Raw genomic sequence first — 17,838 nt, 5'->3', positions numbered from 1 at the left:
GCAATACCCATACAGAACTAAACTCCAGCCCCAACCTAACAACACTATATACCACACAAACAAACCACAAAACCCTCATTCAATCATTAACCCCCCCCATCCCTGCCTTCACCACCCCTACTCCCCCCCAGGAACCAGAACCGAGAAGCAGGTCTACAGATCCCCCAACAACTCCGCCAAGGAGATCGGCTTGCGCACCGCGTTCGAAAACCCATCATGGTACGTCACCCACACCCTTCGCCCACTCTTGGACATTTGTGTCTGCGCTGCCGCCTTCTTCTGTTGGACGTCGCCATCCTCGGCCAACCCCTGGGCCGTCGGCTTCTGGGCTATGATCCGTCCAAAGAAGTCGCGTTTCACCGCGACGCCATCCGCTGCTGCCGCGCCGGGTTTCTTGGTCGCGCCCGGGTGGGGTTTTTGGCCGCTGGATTTGGGGTGCGTGGGTTTGAGGCCGCCATCAGTTGATCTCTTCAGGGTGGTTTCTTTGCGGTATTCCTGGTCGAGGACTTGGCGGACGGCGTAGCGGACGGGGGCAGTGGCGGTGGTGGACGATGTGTTGGTCTGGGAGAAGGTGATGAGGGTGTCCAGGGGTCTGTTTTATCTTCAGGTTAGGTAGGGGGTTGGAGTTTGGGTGTGGGTTTTGGATTTAGAAGGAAGGAAAGGGAGAAAGGGTGAACAGGGGCAGAGGGGCAACGTACGGTTCCATTCGATACGCCCATCCACTGTGCGCACCGCCCGCGCCCTCGACGCGGACCTTCTCGAACCGCACGCCGAGACCGGACATGACGCGCACGGCGGCCTGGACGAGCGCGCGCTCGCTCTCCTTGCGCACGCTGGCTACGCTCCGCTGCTCGCCGCTGCCGCGCACGACGACGGGCTTCACGTCCGGAGAGAGCATCTTGATGAGGTTGGGGACGAGGTCGAGCACTAGCGACTCCGTGGACCGGAAGAGTCGACTCAGCGGCGCTGAGAACGAGGACTGGAACTCCGTCAGCAGGGCGCGGTTCTGCTTCTGAGCCTCGTAGGCGGCGAAGTCGGCGCGGGGCCCGGAGAATGGATGCTCTTCCTCCGCAGCGTCTTTGCCGGCATCCGTGGAGGTGGTTGTTGTTGTTGTTGCTCTGGCTTTGCCTGAGGTCGAGGCGAAGAGGTGGTGGAAGGCGAGGACGGGCTGGCTGAGGTAGGCGCTCAGTTCCCAGTCCTGGTGGGAGAAGATCTTAGAGGAGATGGTGTCGTGGAAGTGCAGCCATTCGTAGGCCGTGTTGGGTTTGGAGAGGAAGGTGTCGTCTTGATAGGTCTGTAGGGGGTACGAGGAGAAGCACTCGGACATGCAGCGGTCGTGCTCGCCGCTGGCGTCGACCATCTCGCGCAGGCGGTTGATGGCATGGCGCTTGCGCAGGTCTGCCACGCCGACGGGCACTCTGGCCGAGTCGTCGTAGGGGTCCCGGAAGGAATCAGCGCCCACGGGGGCATCGGCGAACCCAGCGCCTTCGGTAAAGACTCGGTCCACGAGGTCTCGTACACCACCGCGGTTCAGGCCCTTGAAGAACGTTCCGCCACCGGTCTTGTCGCTGAGGACTTTCTGCTCCAGCCAACTGCGCGTCAGCCTCAGCGTGGATGGACACTCGCTGCGGAGCTTGTGAGCCACCCACTCGGCTGCGACAAGCACACTTCGAATGTCGCCTTCGGCCGTTCCGCTGCTTTTGACGCCCATCTGCTTCCTTCTGGCAATGCCCCAGGATGCCTCGCAGAGACGCCGAACGCCATCGTTATCTGCCGGGATGCCCTCGATGGAGAAAACTCGCTTCATCCGCGCAACGACATTCTCTATTGGCGCTTGACGCACATGGATGATTTCAGCGATAGCAGCCGTCCGCAGCGGTCGTAGACTAGGGTGATAGACATCATTGCAGACCAGGATTAGAGGCCGCAGAAAGCGGAAGTTGTCGCCCTTCTTCTTCTTGCCAGTGGTCGACGTCTTCTCAGCCTTCCGTGCCGAGTTCTTCTGATCCAGCATCACCAGATCAATTAGGGCCTTCATGAAGCCACCTTCACCACTGCCCCCGGATCCGCTCACGACACCGTCCACTTCATCTACGACCACGCACACCGGCCGTCCCGCCTTGCGCACCTTGTCCTCCCCAACTTCCACATTCATTCCTTTGACGTTCTCCGTTCCAAGGGAGTCCCGGATTCGACCCTTGACGACATCTCGGCTCCGGTCGTCACTAGCGTTGATCTCGAGAACCTCGTAGCCCGCCTGTCGAGCGCAGACATGCGCGAGAGTGGTCTTCCCCAATCCCGGAGGGCCGCACAGGAGCAAGACCTTGCGGTGAGCTGGCTCCTCGTCCTCGTTGTTGTCCTTGCGCATCGGTTTCTTGGCCTTCGACCGGCCCAGGTTCGGGAAGACAATCGGCTCCCAGCCTTTCAGCCACCGCAAGACGTGTCGGTGGGTGCGCTCATCGCCGATCAGCTCCGTGAACTTGCGTGCGCGGTACTTCTCCGTCCACATCGCCTTGGCGTGTTTACTGGCCTTGCTGTTGTGGCCCGCGTCAAGCGGGGGTTCGATGGACGGTTGTATCGTAGAGGAGGGGCGTGGTCTCGCCGCATTCGAAGCACGATCTTCCTCCTCCTTCGCAGCTTCGTCCAAGAGCCGATGAATCTCAATACCATAGTAAGCTTTCTGGGCTCGACCCGGGGCCGGAGTCGAACGACCGGCCACGAGTCTTTCGTACGACACCCTACTCGCCGGCTTCTTCAAAGCAACTTGATGCGTCTTGCCGGAGCAGGTCTTGATCTGGATCGACCTCGTCGGCCTGCGCGAGGGTAGCGACATGGTCGTCGGCATTGAGCTGCTCGGCTCCTCCAGCGCCGGCGGGGGGATCTGCGCCGGCCTCGGAATGGGAGGCAGGTCGACGAGCGGCTGCTCGATGAGTTGCTCCTGCATCATAAACTGACTCTTGAATTGCGCATCATGCAGCGCCTCCAACTCATCCTCATCGTTGTTGTCATCGTCATCATCATCATCCAGAAACCCGCCCATGACTTTCAGTTTCTTAGGCTCCGCAGCCGCAACCGAATGCGTCGGCTGCTCCGGGGGCTTCGACAGCGACGCCGTCCCAGGAAGAGTAACCCACTCGTCCACCCCATCACCACCAGCATTCATCTGCGCATCCCGAAAGGCCTCCATCCCATCCTCATCCTCATCCTCATCCTCACCGTCCAAAAACCCACCCATCATCTTCGGCCTCTTAACTTCAGCAGCAAAGTTCCCCCCTTCCTCAACCTTCCGCTTATGCGTCTCCGAGACCCCTGCCTCCCCGGCACCCCCACTACTACCAGCTGCAGGCGACGAGATAAACGGCATCCTCAAAACACTCGGCGGCGACGACGGCAACCAAGCCAACGAACGAACCGGCGAATCGATCTGGTGCTTTCTATGCTTGTTTTTCGTCGGGGTGTTGTCTGTTTATCGCGCAAACCTCGTTTATCAATCCCAGCTATTTCTTTCCCACAATGTGCTTCTTAATGATATCCAATGCCCCCCGCCACAAAAGCTCAAAAGAAATGATGGGAAAAAGTACCAGGCCTTAGATCTTCGTCACTTCGGAACACATCCGAGAGATTCCACGCGCGATGCTGGATCACGACCCGGTTGTGCGCGCGCTCCTGCCGCTGCAGGTCGAAGGCTTCGAGGTCGTCGGAGAAGGTTTGCGAGAGGGGGTTTGCGTTTGCGCTCGCGTTTGGGAGGAATTGTTGGTCGGAGTGGTCGAAGTCGAGGAGGGCCGGGTCCGTGTCGAGGTTGATGGTTGGGTCGAAGGAGGGGGGGATCGAGGGGGACGAAGAAGTCGTCATCTAAATTTGTGGTGGAATCGTGCAGAATGGAGGAAAAAGAATGCGTGACAGAAAGTGAGTCTGCCGTGGTGGGACTTGTGATGCCGCCGCTATGCTATCTCCATCCAATTCAATGAGGGGCGTGGTGTCGCCCAAGGGAGAATCTAGAGTTGATGTGGACTGCAAGACGCGTGGGGGGGAGGACGCGACGGGAACGCGCTAGTCCATATCGGGGATGATGGAGTTGGTGAGTTTATGAGCTCGGGGACTGAACTTAAGTATAGGTGTAGTTCCAGTTTGAGATCGAATTCTTTACTGAAGTTAAGGGTGATGGACAACTCTAGTGCTGTAATAATCCAACAAAGGAGAACAGAGAATCAAGCTTGTAAAGGTACTAAAGGCTTGAAGTTGGATATAACATCCTCTGGCCGCACCCTTCTATCAACAATACACACAAGCGTACAATATGAGACAGAGAGCACTAATCTTGCCAGTTCGCATAATAGTCACAAATCAGTAATCTATCTCTATTCCATGTCGTCTCTCTCTTCCGGACTTGCTAAATAACCAACCATAACACAAGAAAACATACAAGTACAGTGATTTTAGATACAGGTACTCAACAGAAAATAGAAAAAAAAGAGGGAGAGAAGGAGATGGTCCGTGATGCGGGTTCGTAAAAGGCAAATGACCAAAGAAGTTACAATGTCCAGTCCCAACAGCAATCACCAATACACGGAATGGCGTGAATGACTGGCTGACAAGGCCGGCGCCCACAAGAAGAGAACGAGAACAACGAGGCGAGGGTGGGGGTATGAGATATAGAAACACATTCATATATTGATACACACAGCGCAGTCCCGCTTACCGCATACGCCCCCTTCTTGGTATCGGTTCAATCCACAACTAGCCTTTGTCTCTCCTGCAACTTCAATTCGTGATCTCGCATGATAACAGACTCGTTGACACGGTTGCTTAGTTCTTGGTCTGCTCGGGGGCCTCGTTCTTGGCCTCCGTGTCGTGCCACGACTTGGGGATCAGCTCGTTGCTCTCAGGGAGCTCGCCCTTCTCCGCAAGCTGCGACTTGGTCTCGGCGTTGACCTCGTGTGCGCGGGCGTGCTTCTCGTCGGGGGTGGAGGAAGCATCAATCTGAGCAGCGCTCACGGGCTGCTCATCGCCAGGAGCGGCGGGGGCAACTTGACCCTCAGCGGCGGCCTCGTCGTCTTCCAGCTCGGCACCGTAGACCTCAGGATATTGTCTGAAGCAGTTTTGCATAGCCCTAAAGGGAGTAACTGTTAGCGGCGCTCTAGGATCCGACAGGCGGAGGATTTCCGTACTGGAACTTGTCAATGCAGTCAATACCCTTAGGCTCCTCAGTGGAGAAGACAAAGCAGCTGAAAGCGGCCTTGAAGTCCTCTCCGCAAGGTCCGTGGGCCATGCCGCCGAGGCAGGGGCAGTCCCAGTTGATCTCGCCGGTCTCCTCATTGAAAGCAGCTTCGTGGCCGGCTTGTTCCTCAAGTTCCGCAGGGTCGATCTGAGTGGGTTCGGAAGGTGGCTGAGGCGCAGCAGGCGTGATACTGGGGGTGGGGGTGGCAGCGGGAGCCTTCTGCTCACGGATCTTAGGCTTCACGGAGTCGAGGGTCGGGAGCGATTCTTCGGCGACAGCATCTGGCTGCGGTTGGGAGCGGAAGGAGACTAGATGCAGGTTGTCAGTCAACTTCATTCGCTTTTCGGGTGTCTTTTGGTCTTTCTCCAAGGTGACGACATAGCTCTGATCCCGGAACGATGACCAAGCTTCGGGAGGAAAATGTCGGAACAGCGGACAATACGTACATTTCGGGTCTTGCGCGAAAACAGGGCTAGTGTTGTAGTAGTAGATTGCGCCAGCAGCCAAACCCAGACGCACGACGCCTCCCTTCCAGCTTCTCGACTTCTTGTCAACGGGAGAAGTGCTTATCAATCGTCTGCTGGCCGGGCCACGGACTGGGACAGCCGGCGCGCGGAGGACGACTCGAGCTGCGGAGCGGAACATGATGGGAATCAGGGGGAAGGATATCAATTGAAGAGTGGAGTAGAGGGTGGTATTAAAAGAAGGGTAGAGGCATCAATGCCCGACGAAAGCGACGCTGAATGAGGTGGAAATAGACAGTCAATGGATTGGAAATCCAGTGCGAACTGCGGAGAAGAATGGGCGGAAGGTTGGCAATATCGACACCTCAGGCATTACGCTTACCGCTTTCAGAGAGGGGCTAGTCACGCTGGCACAGCCAATCATATTGCATCATAGTTACTCTGTACTTCAACGAGGCGTGTGCTTAGTATAGATGGCAGAGTCCTTTAGAGTAAAGGATGTATGTCTTTCCACTTATAGTACTCATTCATGTAGTCGAAGAGGAAGTGCTAAATGATCAGGCATTTCTCGGTCAGTATATGCTGTATAAACAGCCTTACATCCAGCGCTAGATGAGGGATGCCCAAGGCCACCAGAGCATCCTCTGCAGATTCAACCATATGTTTCTCGGTTTGATTCTCACATTCTCTTAAGGTACGAATGTGCGGCTGATATCCATAGAATATGACCTAACAGTAAGGCTGGAAGACTTCAATCTATAGGACGGAAGGGCCGCATGATTGGTTACTGATGCACCAGATGCGCTAAACCTAGAATGGTCACTTATCGCGATGTCTCCACCAGGCACGAGGATGGCCATGGCTATGCTGTAAGCCTTCACGGGAGCAGAAAAAGATTTAGAAGCGATGAAAGAGAAATAAAAGGTCTAACTGAAGATGGCATTAGTATATATGACCAAGTCGAGCACTCGACCTTTGTGTATTCGCCTTGTCTTCTCCTCATTTCCCTGCTCTATACTTCCATCCATTCTTTATACTTCACTGTGCTTGCTGTGACCTAGTTGACTTTCCATATGGCTGACTATAATTCTGGTGTCGCCATAATCTCTCCAGAGAAGCGTTATATCGCCATTGTCGAGGTTGTCCTATTCTCGATCATCCAGCTGGTCCAATTCCTCATGAGGTACAATCAGGAATGGCGCTACTGGCACCATAGGAAGCAGAAACACCCTGCACGGTGCTTCCTGTACTCATGGTGGGGGCTGCTGGGTATATTATCCCAGAGTATGTACACCACAGTGTACTAATAGCATGCACTAATCTCCGTCAATTCAGTCCGAATCGCCGACTCGGCCATGGTGATCTCCAATCGCCATCCAAACAAGTCAATGCTCATAGCAGAATCCGTTCTGCAGAGTATTGGGCTCTCGCCTCTCTTGTTTGAAGTGAGTCTCGTTCTTTTGCGAAGGTAAGTCGAAAGAGCCGGACCAACCATTGGAGTTAGACACGACTGACATCGAATCCCGATCTAAAGTGGACAAGCAGGTCGCACCGGCCCCGGAAACTCCCGCTACCCCAAACATGTCCGCTTCCTCCTCCACTTCTTTCGCTTCCCGGTCATAATTTCAATTGTCCTGGTAGTAGTTGGAGATTGCATCGGAATCCCTGGTTGTATGTATGCTGGAGGAGCAGTGTTTGCCGCCACTTTCTGTTTCGTGTGTGGTCTGGTGAGCTGGCTGGCGGTGACATACCGTTCCGTCCTCTCACCAGCCGGACATAGTTGTGTGTTGATAGTGCTGGGTGCTCTTCCTTTTCTGGTGGTTCGCGTGGTTTACTTCCTGCTAGCGGGGTTTGGTCCACGGAAGTTTAGCCCCATCGACGGCAGTGAGGGTGTTATGGTGGGCATGGGACTGGTGATGGAGGTCCTCATTATCATAATCTTGCTGCTAGCTCGTGCCGTAGCGGAGCCCCTCTGGCCGGCGAAGGGAAGCCCAACCGATCCAGAGGTCTGAGCCTATAGATTTGGCTGCTGTTTCTGTGGTCAGTCACGGATAGATAATCATAGTCTATGTATCATTGTCATATTGTGTTGTGATCATCCGAAGTTCTGTGGACGCACGGCCGCGTACACTTTCGAGAGCCTTTCCAGACAACCTTCAATCCAAGCCCTCGTAGCGGGATCCGCAACTTCATAGGCCACCCTCAAAGGGAATCCCATGCGATATGGTCCAAGCAGTCCTCGAGCATTGTACTCAACCGACTTGCAAATCTGGTCTCGGAAATAGACAACGGCGGCGGCGTGATCGCCAGGATAACCGCAGACCCTCAGTATCTCGTGTATGATCACCATGTAGGAGTAAAACCCGCAGAGAATAGATGCGACGCTCTCATCCGAGTACTCTAGCACAGTAGAATAGTACATATCCCCTGACGTAGATCGAGTCTCAATCGGCATTGGCGTGACTGCAGAAACGTCGGCGAGCCATGCGGATAATTTACTCTGCATGGCTAAAGCTTGAACGAGCAAATCACCCGCTTTGGTGACAGTATCTGGGTTAGTGAAATCTGCATCTCTGAGGTCGTAAAATTGATGCACAAGACCAGGTGCAGAGGTGAAGTACGCGAAGAACTGTTCGACCTGGTTCGCAAGATCGGCACCCAAGCCGACATTGGGGTGCTGCATCATCACGGTGTGCCATTCTTCCGAGGCTAGGAAGCAGCGCTGCCCGGAGAAGAGAGAGTACATAACTATCAGACCTCGAGCAGCTTTGAGAAGCACATGATCGAACTCGGTGGTGCAGCGAGCTGCCCCTCGTTGCTCCACCAGTTGACTCAATCCTTTGGCATGTTTCATCCAGGCATCTGCGTCATGGACATTTGTGAACAGCTTATGTTCATTAGAGCCGGTTCTGATAAAAAGACATGATTCACGCGACTCACCTCGTACAGACAAAGAAGCATTACAGCACAGAACACCTCGGGCGAGTAACATTCCCGGGAGTTGCCCACCGAGGTTCGCAGTCGGTACAAAGACTCAATGTAAAGCTGCCTCGCATACTGCACCGCTTGTGAATCACTCATCAGGTTGCCCATCTGATGAGCTGTAAAGGATTTTATCGTCAAGTCCAAGGTCCTATTGCGTCCGTACACTGAAGGCAGAAACCCGAACCAGCGAGAAGTAACATGCGCCGAGTTCGCAGCGAATGGCTTGGAGATCTCCTGAGCCATGATTCCGAGGCACTGACCCAAATTCATCTCAGCCGAAGCAATGGATGAAAGGGTGTACAGCGAATTTGTACGTTGCCGCAGAGGCTGGGATTGAACTAAAGCGAGTGACTCGGTAGGTGAGCCATCCTGGTCAGAACCTGACTTTCGCCGACGTTGAGTACGATATGGCTTTCCAGCAATGAATTTGAAGCGAGGACCATAGCCAGGGCACGGTTCTCCATAGGTTTCGCATTTCGCACATCCAGGTTGTCGTTGATCGCACTGCCACAGTCAGTAGATATGGTTTAGATCTTAAGTAAGATGGACTAACCTTGACTCGCCGTTGCACGCAGAGTGCACAGCCCTTGCTGCGGGCTACCATAGTCGGATATCACCTGCGATGCTCATTGTAAGCAGATGGTGAGATACTCAAGTGCAAGTCTGCTGATATAGTAGATCGATGCCGGGGGTGAATACGAGAAGCGGAGAGCCAATGATAACCGAGGGCTGCTGTCGTCAGTACTAACTAAGTAAATTTAGTCAGCCTTCCGTCAGCCTCTGCTTGCTCCAGCCACACCCCGCGAATCGGCGGCCATGTGGCTGTGGCTGAAGAGGGAGGGGTTTAACTTATCAGTGATCAGTTGAGATCATTCCAGATCAGACCATCGATCGACATTAAGTACTACACACAGTACCTTTTAGTATACGGACTGAAGATGCTCTTGTGACCAAGTACCTTATACACCGAGTCTACACCTCCACCATCAACAACAACGACTCAAACCCAGACCCAAATCTCAGGGCCCGGCTCCAAAAATCGCATCTGATAATGCCCGCCGCGGTTGATATCCCACTCCCCAGAACAATCTCCCATCAAAAAGAACAAGACGATACCATGGACCTCCCCTACCGACTCAAAAACTCAATGACAGTGACAGAGTGGGATCCCACGCAATTCTTTCGCGAGGGATACCCTTCCTCCCCTTATGCCCTGTTGATCCTCAACCATCCAATCAACGAAAAGGCCTACGATGTTCTCCAGCGACATGGTGAGTACTTAACCACTGTTTGCTCCTTGAAGCCACCCACCCTACCCCTGCAGCACAAACATTCAAGCTATAATACATACCCCTGGCTAACAAATCGCAGCATGTATCACGGTCTGCGCCGACGGCGGCGCAAACCGATTTTACGAGATGATGAAGGCCCGCGGGAGGGAGTCTACAGATGTGAGTACCGTACATCCACGAGTACATACATCTCTCAACACTCTCCCATCCCGGCTATTAAAAAGGCCAAGAAACATCCCAACCTTCCCCTACTCTCCATCTCTCTTTCTCACCACCCAGAAGAAAAACTAAAACCTGCACAGTTCCCCAGCGCCATAATCGGCGACCTCGACTCCATCCACCCGGAGATCCGCACGCACTACGAAACCCTGGGCGTCCCCGTCATCCAACACATCGACGACTACAGCACGGACTTCCACAAGAGCCTGCAGTATATCCAAAGGAACACGGCGACTATTCTTGCCGCGGCGGCAGCACCAACCCCATCATCATCATCCACACCACCACCACCACCACCACCATCAAATTCAGCTACCACCACAAAACCCACCTCTACCTCCATCTCCCACTCTCAACATCCACCTAAATCCCTCGAAATCCTCGTCCTAGGCGGGCTAGGCGGCCGCGTCGACCAAGCCTTCTCCCAGATCCACCATCTCTTCTACATGACGCAGGAGCTCAGAGCCACCACTGCCACCAGCAGCTCCGACTCCAGCACGGATGAACCCCAATCCCAACCCCAAGGGCACCAGAACCCCGGACCAAACCTCTACCTCATCTCCGAAGAGAGTATCACATTCATCCTGCGCCCCGGCCGGAATATCGTGCAGACGCCGCTGGTGAATCGCCCTGCGCCTGCCCCAACATCTAACCATGACGATGACGATGACGATAACGCAGACCAGAAAATAATCCCCGAGGTGCAGAGCAGCACCACCACCACCACCACTACCACGACGGCGGAAACCCATCTCCTCGAGGAAAACGTCGGGATCATCCCGCTCCTGGGCCCGGCGCGGATCACCACCGCCGGGTTCCAGTGGGATGTGCGGGACTGGAGGACGGAGATTGGAGGCCAGCTGAGCACGAGCAATCACATTCGGGCGGATATGGTCGAGGTCGAGGCCAAGATGCCGGTGCTGTTGACATTGGAGCTGGCGGAGCGGTTCAAGAAGAAATGAGTACCCTTTTACTCTTCCCGGGGTCGGTGAGGGTTGAGGGCTCAGGCTTGGTTGGTTCTAGCTTCGCACTTATTATAGAGCTTTAAGGTTAGATGACATATATAATGTTTTGATTGCAGGTATGGTCATTCCCTATGTACCAACTCACGACTCGATTGTTCAAGACTCTTGTTCGATTGCTACGTCACATTTAGAAGATAGAGATATATCACATCCAAAAAAGAAAGCAAGAAAAAACAGTAATTCCTGAAAACCAAGAAGCGCCTTCTGACTAGCAGTTAAAAGCAACCCAAAGTGAAGTGAGAGGGAATATCCCTAGACTTCATAGAACATGCAGCAGCAACAACGACACCCTGCTGAGTGCGCCAGACATCAACCCGAAACACAAAACATAACAAGAAGACACAATACGCCCCAAGACAATCCTGCATAGCATTCACAGAAGCAAGCCGAAATACACCAAAGCAGACTCAAACCAGCTCCACGAATTGATCCATCGGTCCCGCCAGTTTCTCTCTCTAAGATTGATGATATCTTTTTCTTTTCTTTCTGGACCTGCCATTGTACAAAATTTCCACCCACGCCCGGAACCAGCTGTCTTGGCTGCCGGAACAGCCAAAGAAATTATTGAATGTTCCCACAGTACCTGAGCACAGGTCGAATTCACTTCCAGAACACCAACCCCAGAAATGCCAAGACTTGGTCATTCGGCGCGAGCCGAACAGAGCAAGCTTATGTCATTGACTGAGTACGTAGACAAGACATGTCTACTTCTGCAGGATAGCTTCATAGAGGGTCGTAAGCACACCGATCGCCGAACCGGTGATGACTCCGGGCCAGCGACCCGGAATAGCATTGTTGATGTCCTCGACGGCGATATCATTGAAGAAGCCCCAGTAAGAGAACTTGCCGGTGTAAACTAGGTACGCGATGAGCGCCTTGGCAATGTGGAAGCTCAGGGGGTCGAAGCTGGCGAGCTGCGCGCCCGCTGCCGCCCGTTGACGCCGAGTATTGGCTGCCGGACCACCGTTCTGAGCCGCCTGCAAGCTGATGTTGAAGAAATACGCGACGGTCAAGGGAATGACCAGACTAGTAAAGAGCCACCCGAGAAAAGCAGTCCAGAAAGAGCTTTCGACCAAGACGAAGGCGTCAGGAGCCGAGATCTCGAAAGCCGGTGAATGGATCGCTTCGACAGCGGGGATGCGGGTCAACAGTCTCAGGGGGAAGAGTAATCGCAAGACACCAAAGCTTTCGATCCCATGCAGTAATACAGCAATTGCCTTGACGCTGCTCAGGTTGGCGCGCAGCGAATCCGACTGCTCCTGCACTCCCAACGCGTTCCAAATGTCCTTGAGGTTTTTGCCCCACGCCGCCGTTTGGCGATCGATCACATCGGTCACCACAGCGGGGGAGGGCGGGAGCGCCACCGCCAATGATGACAATGGGGGCTCAACACTCACCAGCATTTGGGCGGGAGTTTGGGGAGCATCGGAGTCATCCCTGTTGTGAGGATCGCAAATCAGCCCGGGTCCGCGATGACGTAAACATCGAGTATCGCACGCGCAAACGAGATCCATGCAAAGCCGAAGTCGCAGGGTGCGGACGAACACGACAAACGAAACAAGGGGGAACTTACGTTTGCACCAATTCCACCTTGGATCTGGAACTCCTCTTGCGCGTTGACTTGGGGGCTTCGTCTGCCGACGGAGTGCCTTCCACCTTGGGTGCTCTCTTGGTCGGCGATGTCTTGACAGGCGAATTCTTGGCCGGTGAGAAAATGCGCGGAGATCCTGACAGACGCCTGTAATAATCTCCTAGGCGCGCATCATCGATGAAGATGGACTGGTGAGCTTGAAGGTGCGAGTCCAGCGCCGAGGCGAGCTCGGGCTTGGTCAGATCCTCATAGCTATAGATGGTCAGGTCCTCGAGCCAACTGGCCGGGCGGAAGCGCAGAGGAGATTTGCGAGTCAAAACAGAAGCTTACTTCTGAAGGTCAGTGATATGAGCCCATTCCGTGAGGGTGGGCTTGCGCTGCTTCTGCAGATAAGGCAATCCGGCGGACATGATGACGCGCGCAAGTTGCGGTGGATCATGCGACAATTGATACGGAGCAAGGGAGGGGTTGCTCTAGGACGAGGTTGACTTTTTGAAGAATTAGAAGTCGCGTGGGAATGAGTAGATTATTATCCAAGCGGGTTCAGAAACGCGATGCGTTGAAAGCTGGAAGAAAGAAGAGGGACGTGCAGCGGTGGAGGGGAAGAGGAGGAACAAGAGGAACGAAGAACAAGGAGCCTGAAAGTAAACAGAGGGTCTGGAGCCAATCTGATGTGGGGCTGACCGCATTCGGGTCTGGGGGAGGCTTTGTTTACACCACAGCAATACCCATGGGGGGATCGCCCACTACCTTACACGCTTTCCCAGTTCCCATTCTTCCCCTCATCTCCCTCCTCCTCTTCTTCCTCTCTTATCGCTTCCCCCTCATAGTAAACAAACTACCCAAACCATAATTCATAAGTATACTACCTTAACTATCAACAATCAAAGTAAAATTATCGAACCATGTCTATTTCTTTAGTAGTCTATGTAGTTAGTTCGTTCTTGGTCTTTGTATACACACAACGTGACGGAGACAGTGAATCCCATGTCCTCTCATGCAATCAATCATGCCATCAGAAATCAAAAGGGACAAACACAAGAGGGCGGCGACCGTAGGGAAATGGAGGGAGATGCTCTATGATAATAAAACAACGGGATAAGAAAAGGGGTGATAAAAGAACACACAAGAAAAAGAAAAAAAGAAAATTCGGTCATGCCACACCCCTCCGACTGCCGGAACGCCCTCCCAATAAAACCCGTCTAGGCTGCATCAATATGCTCCGGTTTCCTTCCATCCTTCTATCTACAATGAACATCATCAACATGTCCAACCTCAACCACTCTCATCCCGCAGCTAGAGGGGGTTGAGCTCCCCTTTGTTCTCCCAGTCCTCGAACTTTTTCAGGAGATATTGATACATCACCAACATCGTTCCACTTTGAATGCTGGTCCATACACCACGGGGTCCAACACCACGGAACCAGCCTGCCAGCCCTTCCGTTTGGTAGATCATCTTCAAGCCAGTGAAGAACGATGACGTATCCAAGCGCGGAGCGCCAGGCGGGTTCACCGACGTGGAAGCTCCCGAGGTGGAGATTGGGCGCGCATGCGTGCGCAGGCTCGACGTCGTCTGCGAAGCCGCGTGGTAGCGCGGTCCCTCTTTGGTCGACGTGTGCTCCGCCGCCGAGTGCGACGAGGAGCCCGAAGGACGACTCGAAGGCGTGGACTCGGGGTTCTGCTGGGTCTGGATACGTGTCTTGACCACGTCCATCGGGCATGTCAACACACCCGCCATCCCACCCGCAGTGACAGCCGTCAGGATCTCAAGGCTCAGCCCAATTTCTCGAGAGCCCACCCATTCTTTGGCCATCCGCTGCTCTTGCTCGTAAAAGGCGAACTGAAGGGCGGAAAAGGGAAGATCGCGGTAGATCGTCGCCCGGTATCCGTAGTAAAGCGCGGAAAATCCTTCCTGGCGAATGATGGTGCGCAGCGCATCCCTGGTCGAGCGGTAATTATATCCCGAGTTGAAATGAGGGTTATTGTAGCGTCCTTGGAGCTGCAACCGAGTCTTCAAGACTTCCGAGGGAACATAGACAATAGAGGCGGCCAAGTCCGCAAAGAAGCCTACAAGCCCATTTCCGATTAGCACCGAAATGCGACCGCAGATGACGGAGCCGCACGAAACACACTTACCTCCAGAAAGATACGCCACGTTCGCATTGATTCCCGCATCGAGCATGAGACGTTTTGTGTATTCGTAGGTGCCAAAGAAGATAACGGTGCCGGGGAAGGAGCCGAGAAGCGCAGGGGCCACTCCGCCATACAGACCGCGGAAAAGGCCTTCTTGTCGGTAGATGGTCGCATAGGACGAAGTCATGGAGGTGTACTTGGGAGGAAAATGCGGATCGCCCTGTTGCCGCGTCTTGACGGTGTCTAACGAGTGCATGAGCATGTCACCGCAGGTGCCACCAATACCTCCAGCGAACATTGCCTATAGGTCGAATTTGATAATTAGCCCAACATCCGTGAATGGAGACGGGTTGTGCGCCATCAAGTGTACGCGCGGCATCATAGTATAGATGGCGAAGGCAAGCTACATACGTGTAGGTACGGTGGACGAGGCTCCTCTTCCTCGTCATGGTGAGACTCTGCATTCTGTACATGATGTTCCTTGTTCGCGCTTATCGGCGTCGTCTGACGGAGATCGGTCGGGCCATTTTGAGAAAGAGATCTCGGCGCGGGAGAGTCTGACGGAGGTGTCTCTGTCGTCGCAAAGAAGCCCAAGACACGCGAAGTCAAGCTCATTGCAAGGAGACCGCAACCCACCGGATCGTGGTGCGGGCCAAACCACGGAGGTTGGGATGCGGCGACGGTGGATTAACAAGAGCACGCCACCTCGAACCACGAGGGGACGGCAGATTAGGTGGGAAATATATAGGAGCGAGGATACAATAAAATGCGAGAATAATCAACCCTGGGGAAAGGGGGCTAATAAGCAGGGGACATCACAGCTTGAAAGTGACGAAAGCCCGACTGCCCGAAACCCCAAAATTTCGTCGGCCTATCGTCGGTTTGTAGTTTTCTCCGCTGCCCGGGGCCGTGTTGCCGCCTCAGGCAACAAACAATCCTGTTATCGATCGCTTTCTTGGTTGGCAAATACACGGTGGGCATTTCTAAATGGTGATCAAACAGATACTTACTTACAGTATGTAATACTACGCGGCTGGCATTTTCTTCTGTCGCTAAGAAAATTGCGCAACCACAGCCATAGAGCTTCTGGGTAAACAATCTCCGCGCTGCTCATAGACAGTAAGTCAAAGATTCGTATTGGGAAAGAGGCAAAGCTAATCGCATCAATCGCATCACTGTCGCATCGCAGAAAAAACAAAGTATATAAGGAATATGGCCCCTTCCTCTCAAGCAGGAGCACTAGACATTGCGTATCAGAACCTCACCCACTCGCTGTCTTGCGAGCAGGTCCAAAGCCACTCGTGCTTCTGCTCATAAAGAGGCTACATATCCTTCCTTTTATCCACCATTCAATACTTCCAATACCATCCACAGTCTCCAAATCTCAAAAAGCGACCATCAACCCCGGAACGCAGTCAAAGAAAATGGTCATTGGCTCATTCAATCTTCATCAGGCGCAATAGCCGACATTCGGAGCAGACAGTCCCTCTCAGGCGCAAATTGGCCACAGGGTTCAATTTTATCACATCTATCCAGCTTCCTCAAGTCGTCTCTACTTCAAGCGGATGGGCAATTTATTGGGGCTTCTTGGCGGTCGCACCGGTCAGGCGGCCGAGATCGGTGGCCTCGTAGGCTTGGCGCACAACAGCCTTGAACGACTCCCATCCCTGGCGAACGGCGGGTGGGGTGCTCTGGTGGGAAACCGAGGCGTCGACTCTGGCAGTGAAGTGGCGGACGGAGCTCTGGACAAAGGAGCTCTGGGAGTATCTCGCACGGAAGAAAGCCAAGTAGATAGCGAAAAGAACAATGCTACCCTTCGAGAAAGTGAGAACGGCGACGGCCAGGCGGAACAACAACGCCATCTCGAGATGCGCCACGAGGTCCATGCTGGCATCGTAGTACTGTTTCACGAAGCGGCCAATAGTCTCCGCCAAGGGAGATTGTCTGACAGCAGGCCTGGGCGAGCTGGGAGAGGAGGGAGAACCCGGAGCGCCAGCGGCCTGAGGGCCCTGGAGTGTTGGGATCAGGTGAGCACGAGTGTAGGTCGCAACATGGAAGACGGAATAAACGCTGAAGGGAAGCAGAGCGAGCGACACCTGGCGCGAGTAAAGCCACACCAGCGCAGTGCCTATGGACGTTGTCAGCTCTTGAATCTCTCATTTTCCTCGTGTCAAATTCGCCCTCATTTCAGGTTCACACCTCAAGGGGGAGTAAAAGACTCACCAAGGTACTGGACGTTCTCATCACCAGCAAGCTTGATCGCAATGTTAGGGAGACCGCCCTGGAGGCGTCCGCGAGCGATATGACCCTTGTACACAACAATCCCGTATGTCGCGGCAGCCGACAAGAACGCCAGGCGGTAAGAGACTTGGGCCGAGTTGGAGTAGTAGTTGAATGTGATGTAAGACACAAAATAGCGTAGGACAGAGAATAACAATGTCACATGTCTATCATCTGATCAGTTATTGTGATTCATTCAACAGTTAGACTGGCAAGAGGGTCAGAAACTGCGAAGCGGAATTGTTCGATCCACTTCAATTGCAGCCGATATTGTGTTTTGAGGGTCGTGCAGGCGGAAAATAACGTACCCAACAAACCAGGCGAACCTGAACGCGAAAGACTTTGTTAGCACTGTGACGCAATCGAGTAATGGGGGAAGCAAACAAAACACTTACTGCAATGTCTGAGCAAGAGCCTTGAGCCTCTCGGGCAAAGGCAAATTGGAAGGGGGTGGAGGAGCCATGGGGGATGAATAGATTATCTGTAGTGTTTGTTGAGTAAAGGCGATGGGCTTGTGGACAACTCGATGAGATCGAGTAGCTATGGGACTAGATGAAGAAAGGAACTTGGGGAGGGAGAAGAAAACGAGACAGATAAGAAGAATTGAGCGGTAAAAGGGCTATTTGGGGGGG

General features: G+C 53.7%; 8 protein-coding genes across 8 annotated transcripts; 2 read left to right on the top strand and 6 right to left on the bottom strand.

Annotated features, from left to right (window-relative positions):
• Positions 1–146: 146 nt before the first annotated feature.
• Positions 147–3,933, bottom strand: BO82DRAFT_355564 (putative sister chromatid cohesion factor (Chl12)). The gene is made up of 3 exons (XM_025635484.1): positions 3,582–3,933; positions 699–3,462; positions 147–592 (listed from the first exon to the last, which is right to left on the bottom strand). The coding sequence occupies exons 1-3, from the start codon at positions 3,850–3,852 to the stop codon at positions 154–156; spliced, it is 3,474 nt and encodes a 1,157-aa protein (XP_025490598.1). The 5' UTR covers positions 3,853–3,933; the 3' UTR covers positions 147–153.
• Positions 3,934–4,307: 374 nt separating this feature from the next.
• On the bottom strand, positions 4,308–5,978 carry BO82DRAFT_355562 (uncharacterized protein). Its single transcript, XM_025635483.1, has 3 exons — positions 5,665–5,978; positions 5,169–5,526; positions 4,308–5,110 (listed from the first exon to the last, which is right to left on the bottom strand). Exons 1-3 carry the CDS (start codon positions 5,861–5,863, stop codon positions 4,807–4,809), a joined length of 861 nt encoding a protein of 286 aa, XP_025490597.1. The 5' UTR covers positions 5,864–5,978; the 3' UTR covers positions 4,308–4,806.
• Positions 5,979–6,667: 689 nt separating this feature from the next.
• Positions 6,668–8,044, top strand: BO82DRAFT_313047 (uncharacterized protein). Its single transcript, XM_025632462.1, has 3 exons — positions 6,668–6,966; positions 7,018–7,150; positions 7,217–8,044. The coding sequence occupies exons 1-3, from the start codon at positions 6,756–6,758 to the stop codon at positions 7,692–7,694; spliced, it is 822 nt and encodes a 273-aa protein (XP_025490596.1). The 5' UTR covers positions 6,668–6,755; the 3' UTR covers positions 7,695–8,044.
• On the bottom strand, positions 7,736–9,349 carry BO82DRAFT_417763 (Zn(II)2Cys6 transcription factor domain-containing protein). Its single transcript, XM_025640037.1, has 3 exons — positions 9,221–9,349; positions 8,623–9,171; positions 7,736–8,569 (listed from the first exon to the last, which is right to left on the bottom strand). The coding sequence occupies exons 1-3, from the start codon at positions 9,269–9,271 to the stop codon at positions 7,778–7,780; spliced, it is 1,392 nt and encodes a 463-aa protein (XP_025490595.1). The 5' UTR covers positions 9,272–9,349; the 3' UTR covers positions 7,736–7,777.
• A 231-nt stretch (positions 9,350–9,580) lies between these two features.
• Positions 9,581–11,252, top strand: BO82DRAFT_355559 (thiamine diphosphokinase). Its single transcript, XM_025635482.1, has 3 exons — positions 9,581–9,938; positions 10,039–10,118; positions 10,262–11,252. Exons 1-3 carry the CDS (start codon positions 9,719–9,721, stop codon positions 11,138–11,140), a joined length of 1,179 nt encoding a protein of 392 aa, XP_025490594.1. The 5' UTR covers positions 9,581–9,718; the 3' UTR covers positions 11,141–11,252.
• A 655-nt stretch (positions 11,253–11,907) lies between these two features.
• On the bottom strand, positions 11,908–13,204 carry BO82DRAFT_286712 (uncharacterized protein; the record flags this gene model as incomplete). The annotated part of the gene is made up of 3 exons (XM_025631558.1): positions 11,908–12,640; positions 12,777–13,046; positions 13,125–13,204. 3 exons carry the CDS (start codon positions 13,202–13,204, stop codon positions 11,908–11,910), a joined length of 1,083 nt encoding a protein of 360 aa, XP_025490593.1.
• A 481-nt stretch (positions 13,205–13,685) lies between these two features.
• BO82DRAFT_433381 (putative mitochondrial carrier protein) lies at positions 13,686–15,757 on the bottom strand. Its single transcript, XM_025640867.1, has 3 exons — positions 15,338–15,757; positions 14,930–15,227; positions 13,686–14,860 (listed from the first exon to the last, which is right to left on the bottom strand). Exons 1-3 carry the CDS (start codon positions 15,539–15,541, stop codon positions 14,091–14,093), a joined length of 1,272 nt encoding a protein of 423 aa, XP_025490592.1. The 5' UTR covers positions 15,542–15,757; the 3' UTR covers positions 13,686–14,090.
• Positions 15,758–16,269: 512 nt separating this feature from the next.
• Positions 16,270–17,827, bottom strand: BO82DRAFT_355555 (uncharacterized protein). The gene is made up of 4 exons (XM_025635481.1): positions 17,602–17,827; positions 17,515–17,532; positions 17,150–17,373; positions 16,270–17,054 (listed from the first exon to the last, which is right to left on the bottom strand). Exons 1-4 carry the CDS (start codon positions 17,667–17,669, stop codon positions 16,501–16,503), a joined length of 864 nt encoding a protein of 287 aa, XP_025490591.1. The 5' UTR covers positions 17,670–17,827; the 3' UTR covers positions 16,270–16,500.
• Positions 17,828–17,838: the final 11 nt, after the last annotated feature.

This window comes from Aspergillus uvarum, assembly GCF_003184745.1.
Source record: "Aspergillus uvarum CBS 121591 unplaced genomic scaffold BO82scaffold_37, whole genome shotgun sequence".
NCBI classification, from domain to species: Eukaryota; Fungi; Ascomycota; class Eurotiomycetes; order Eurotiales; family Aspergillaceae; genus Aspergillus; species Aspergillus uvarum.
This window is presented reverse-complemented; position numbering and strand designations above follow the sequence as displayed.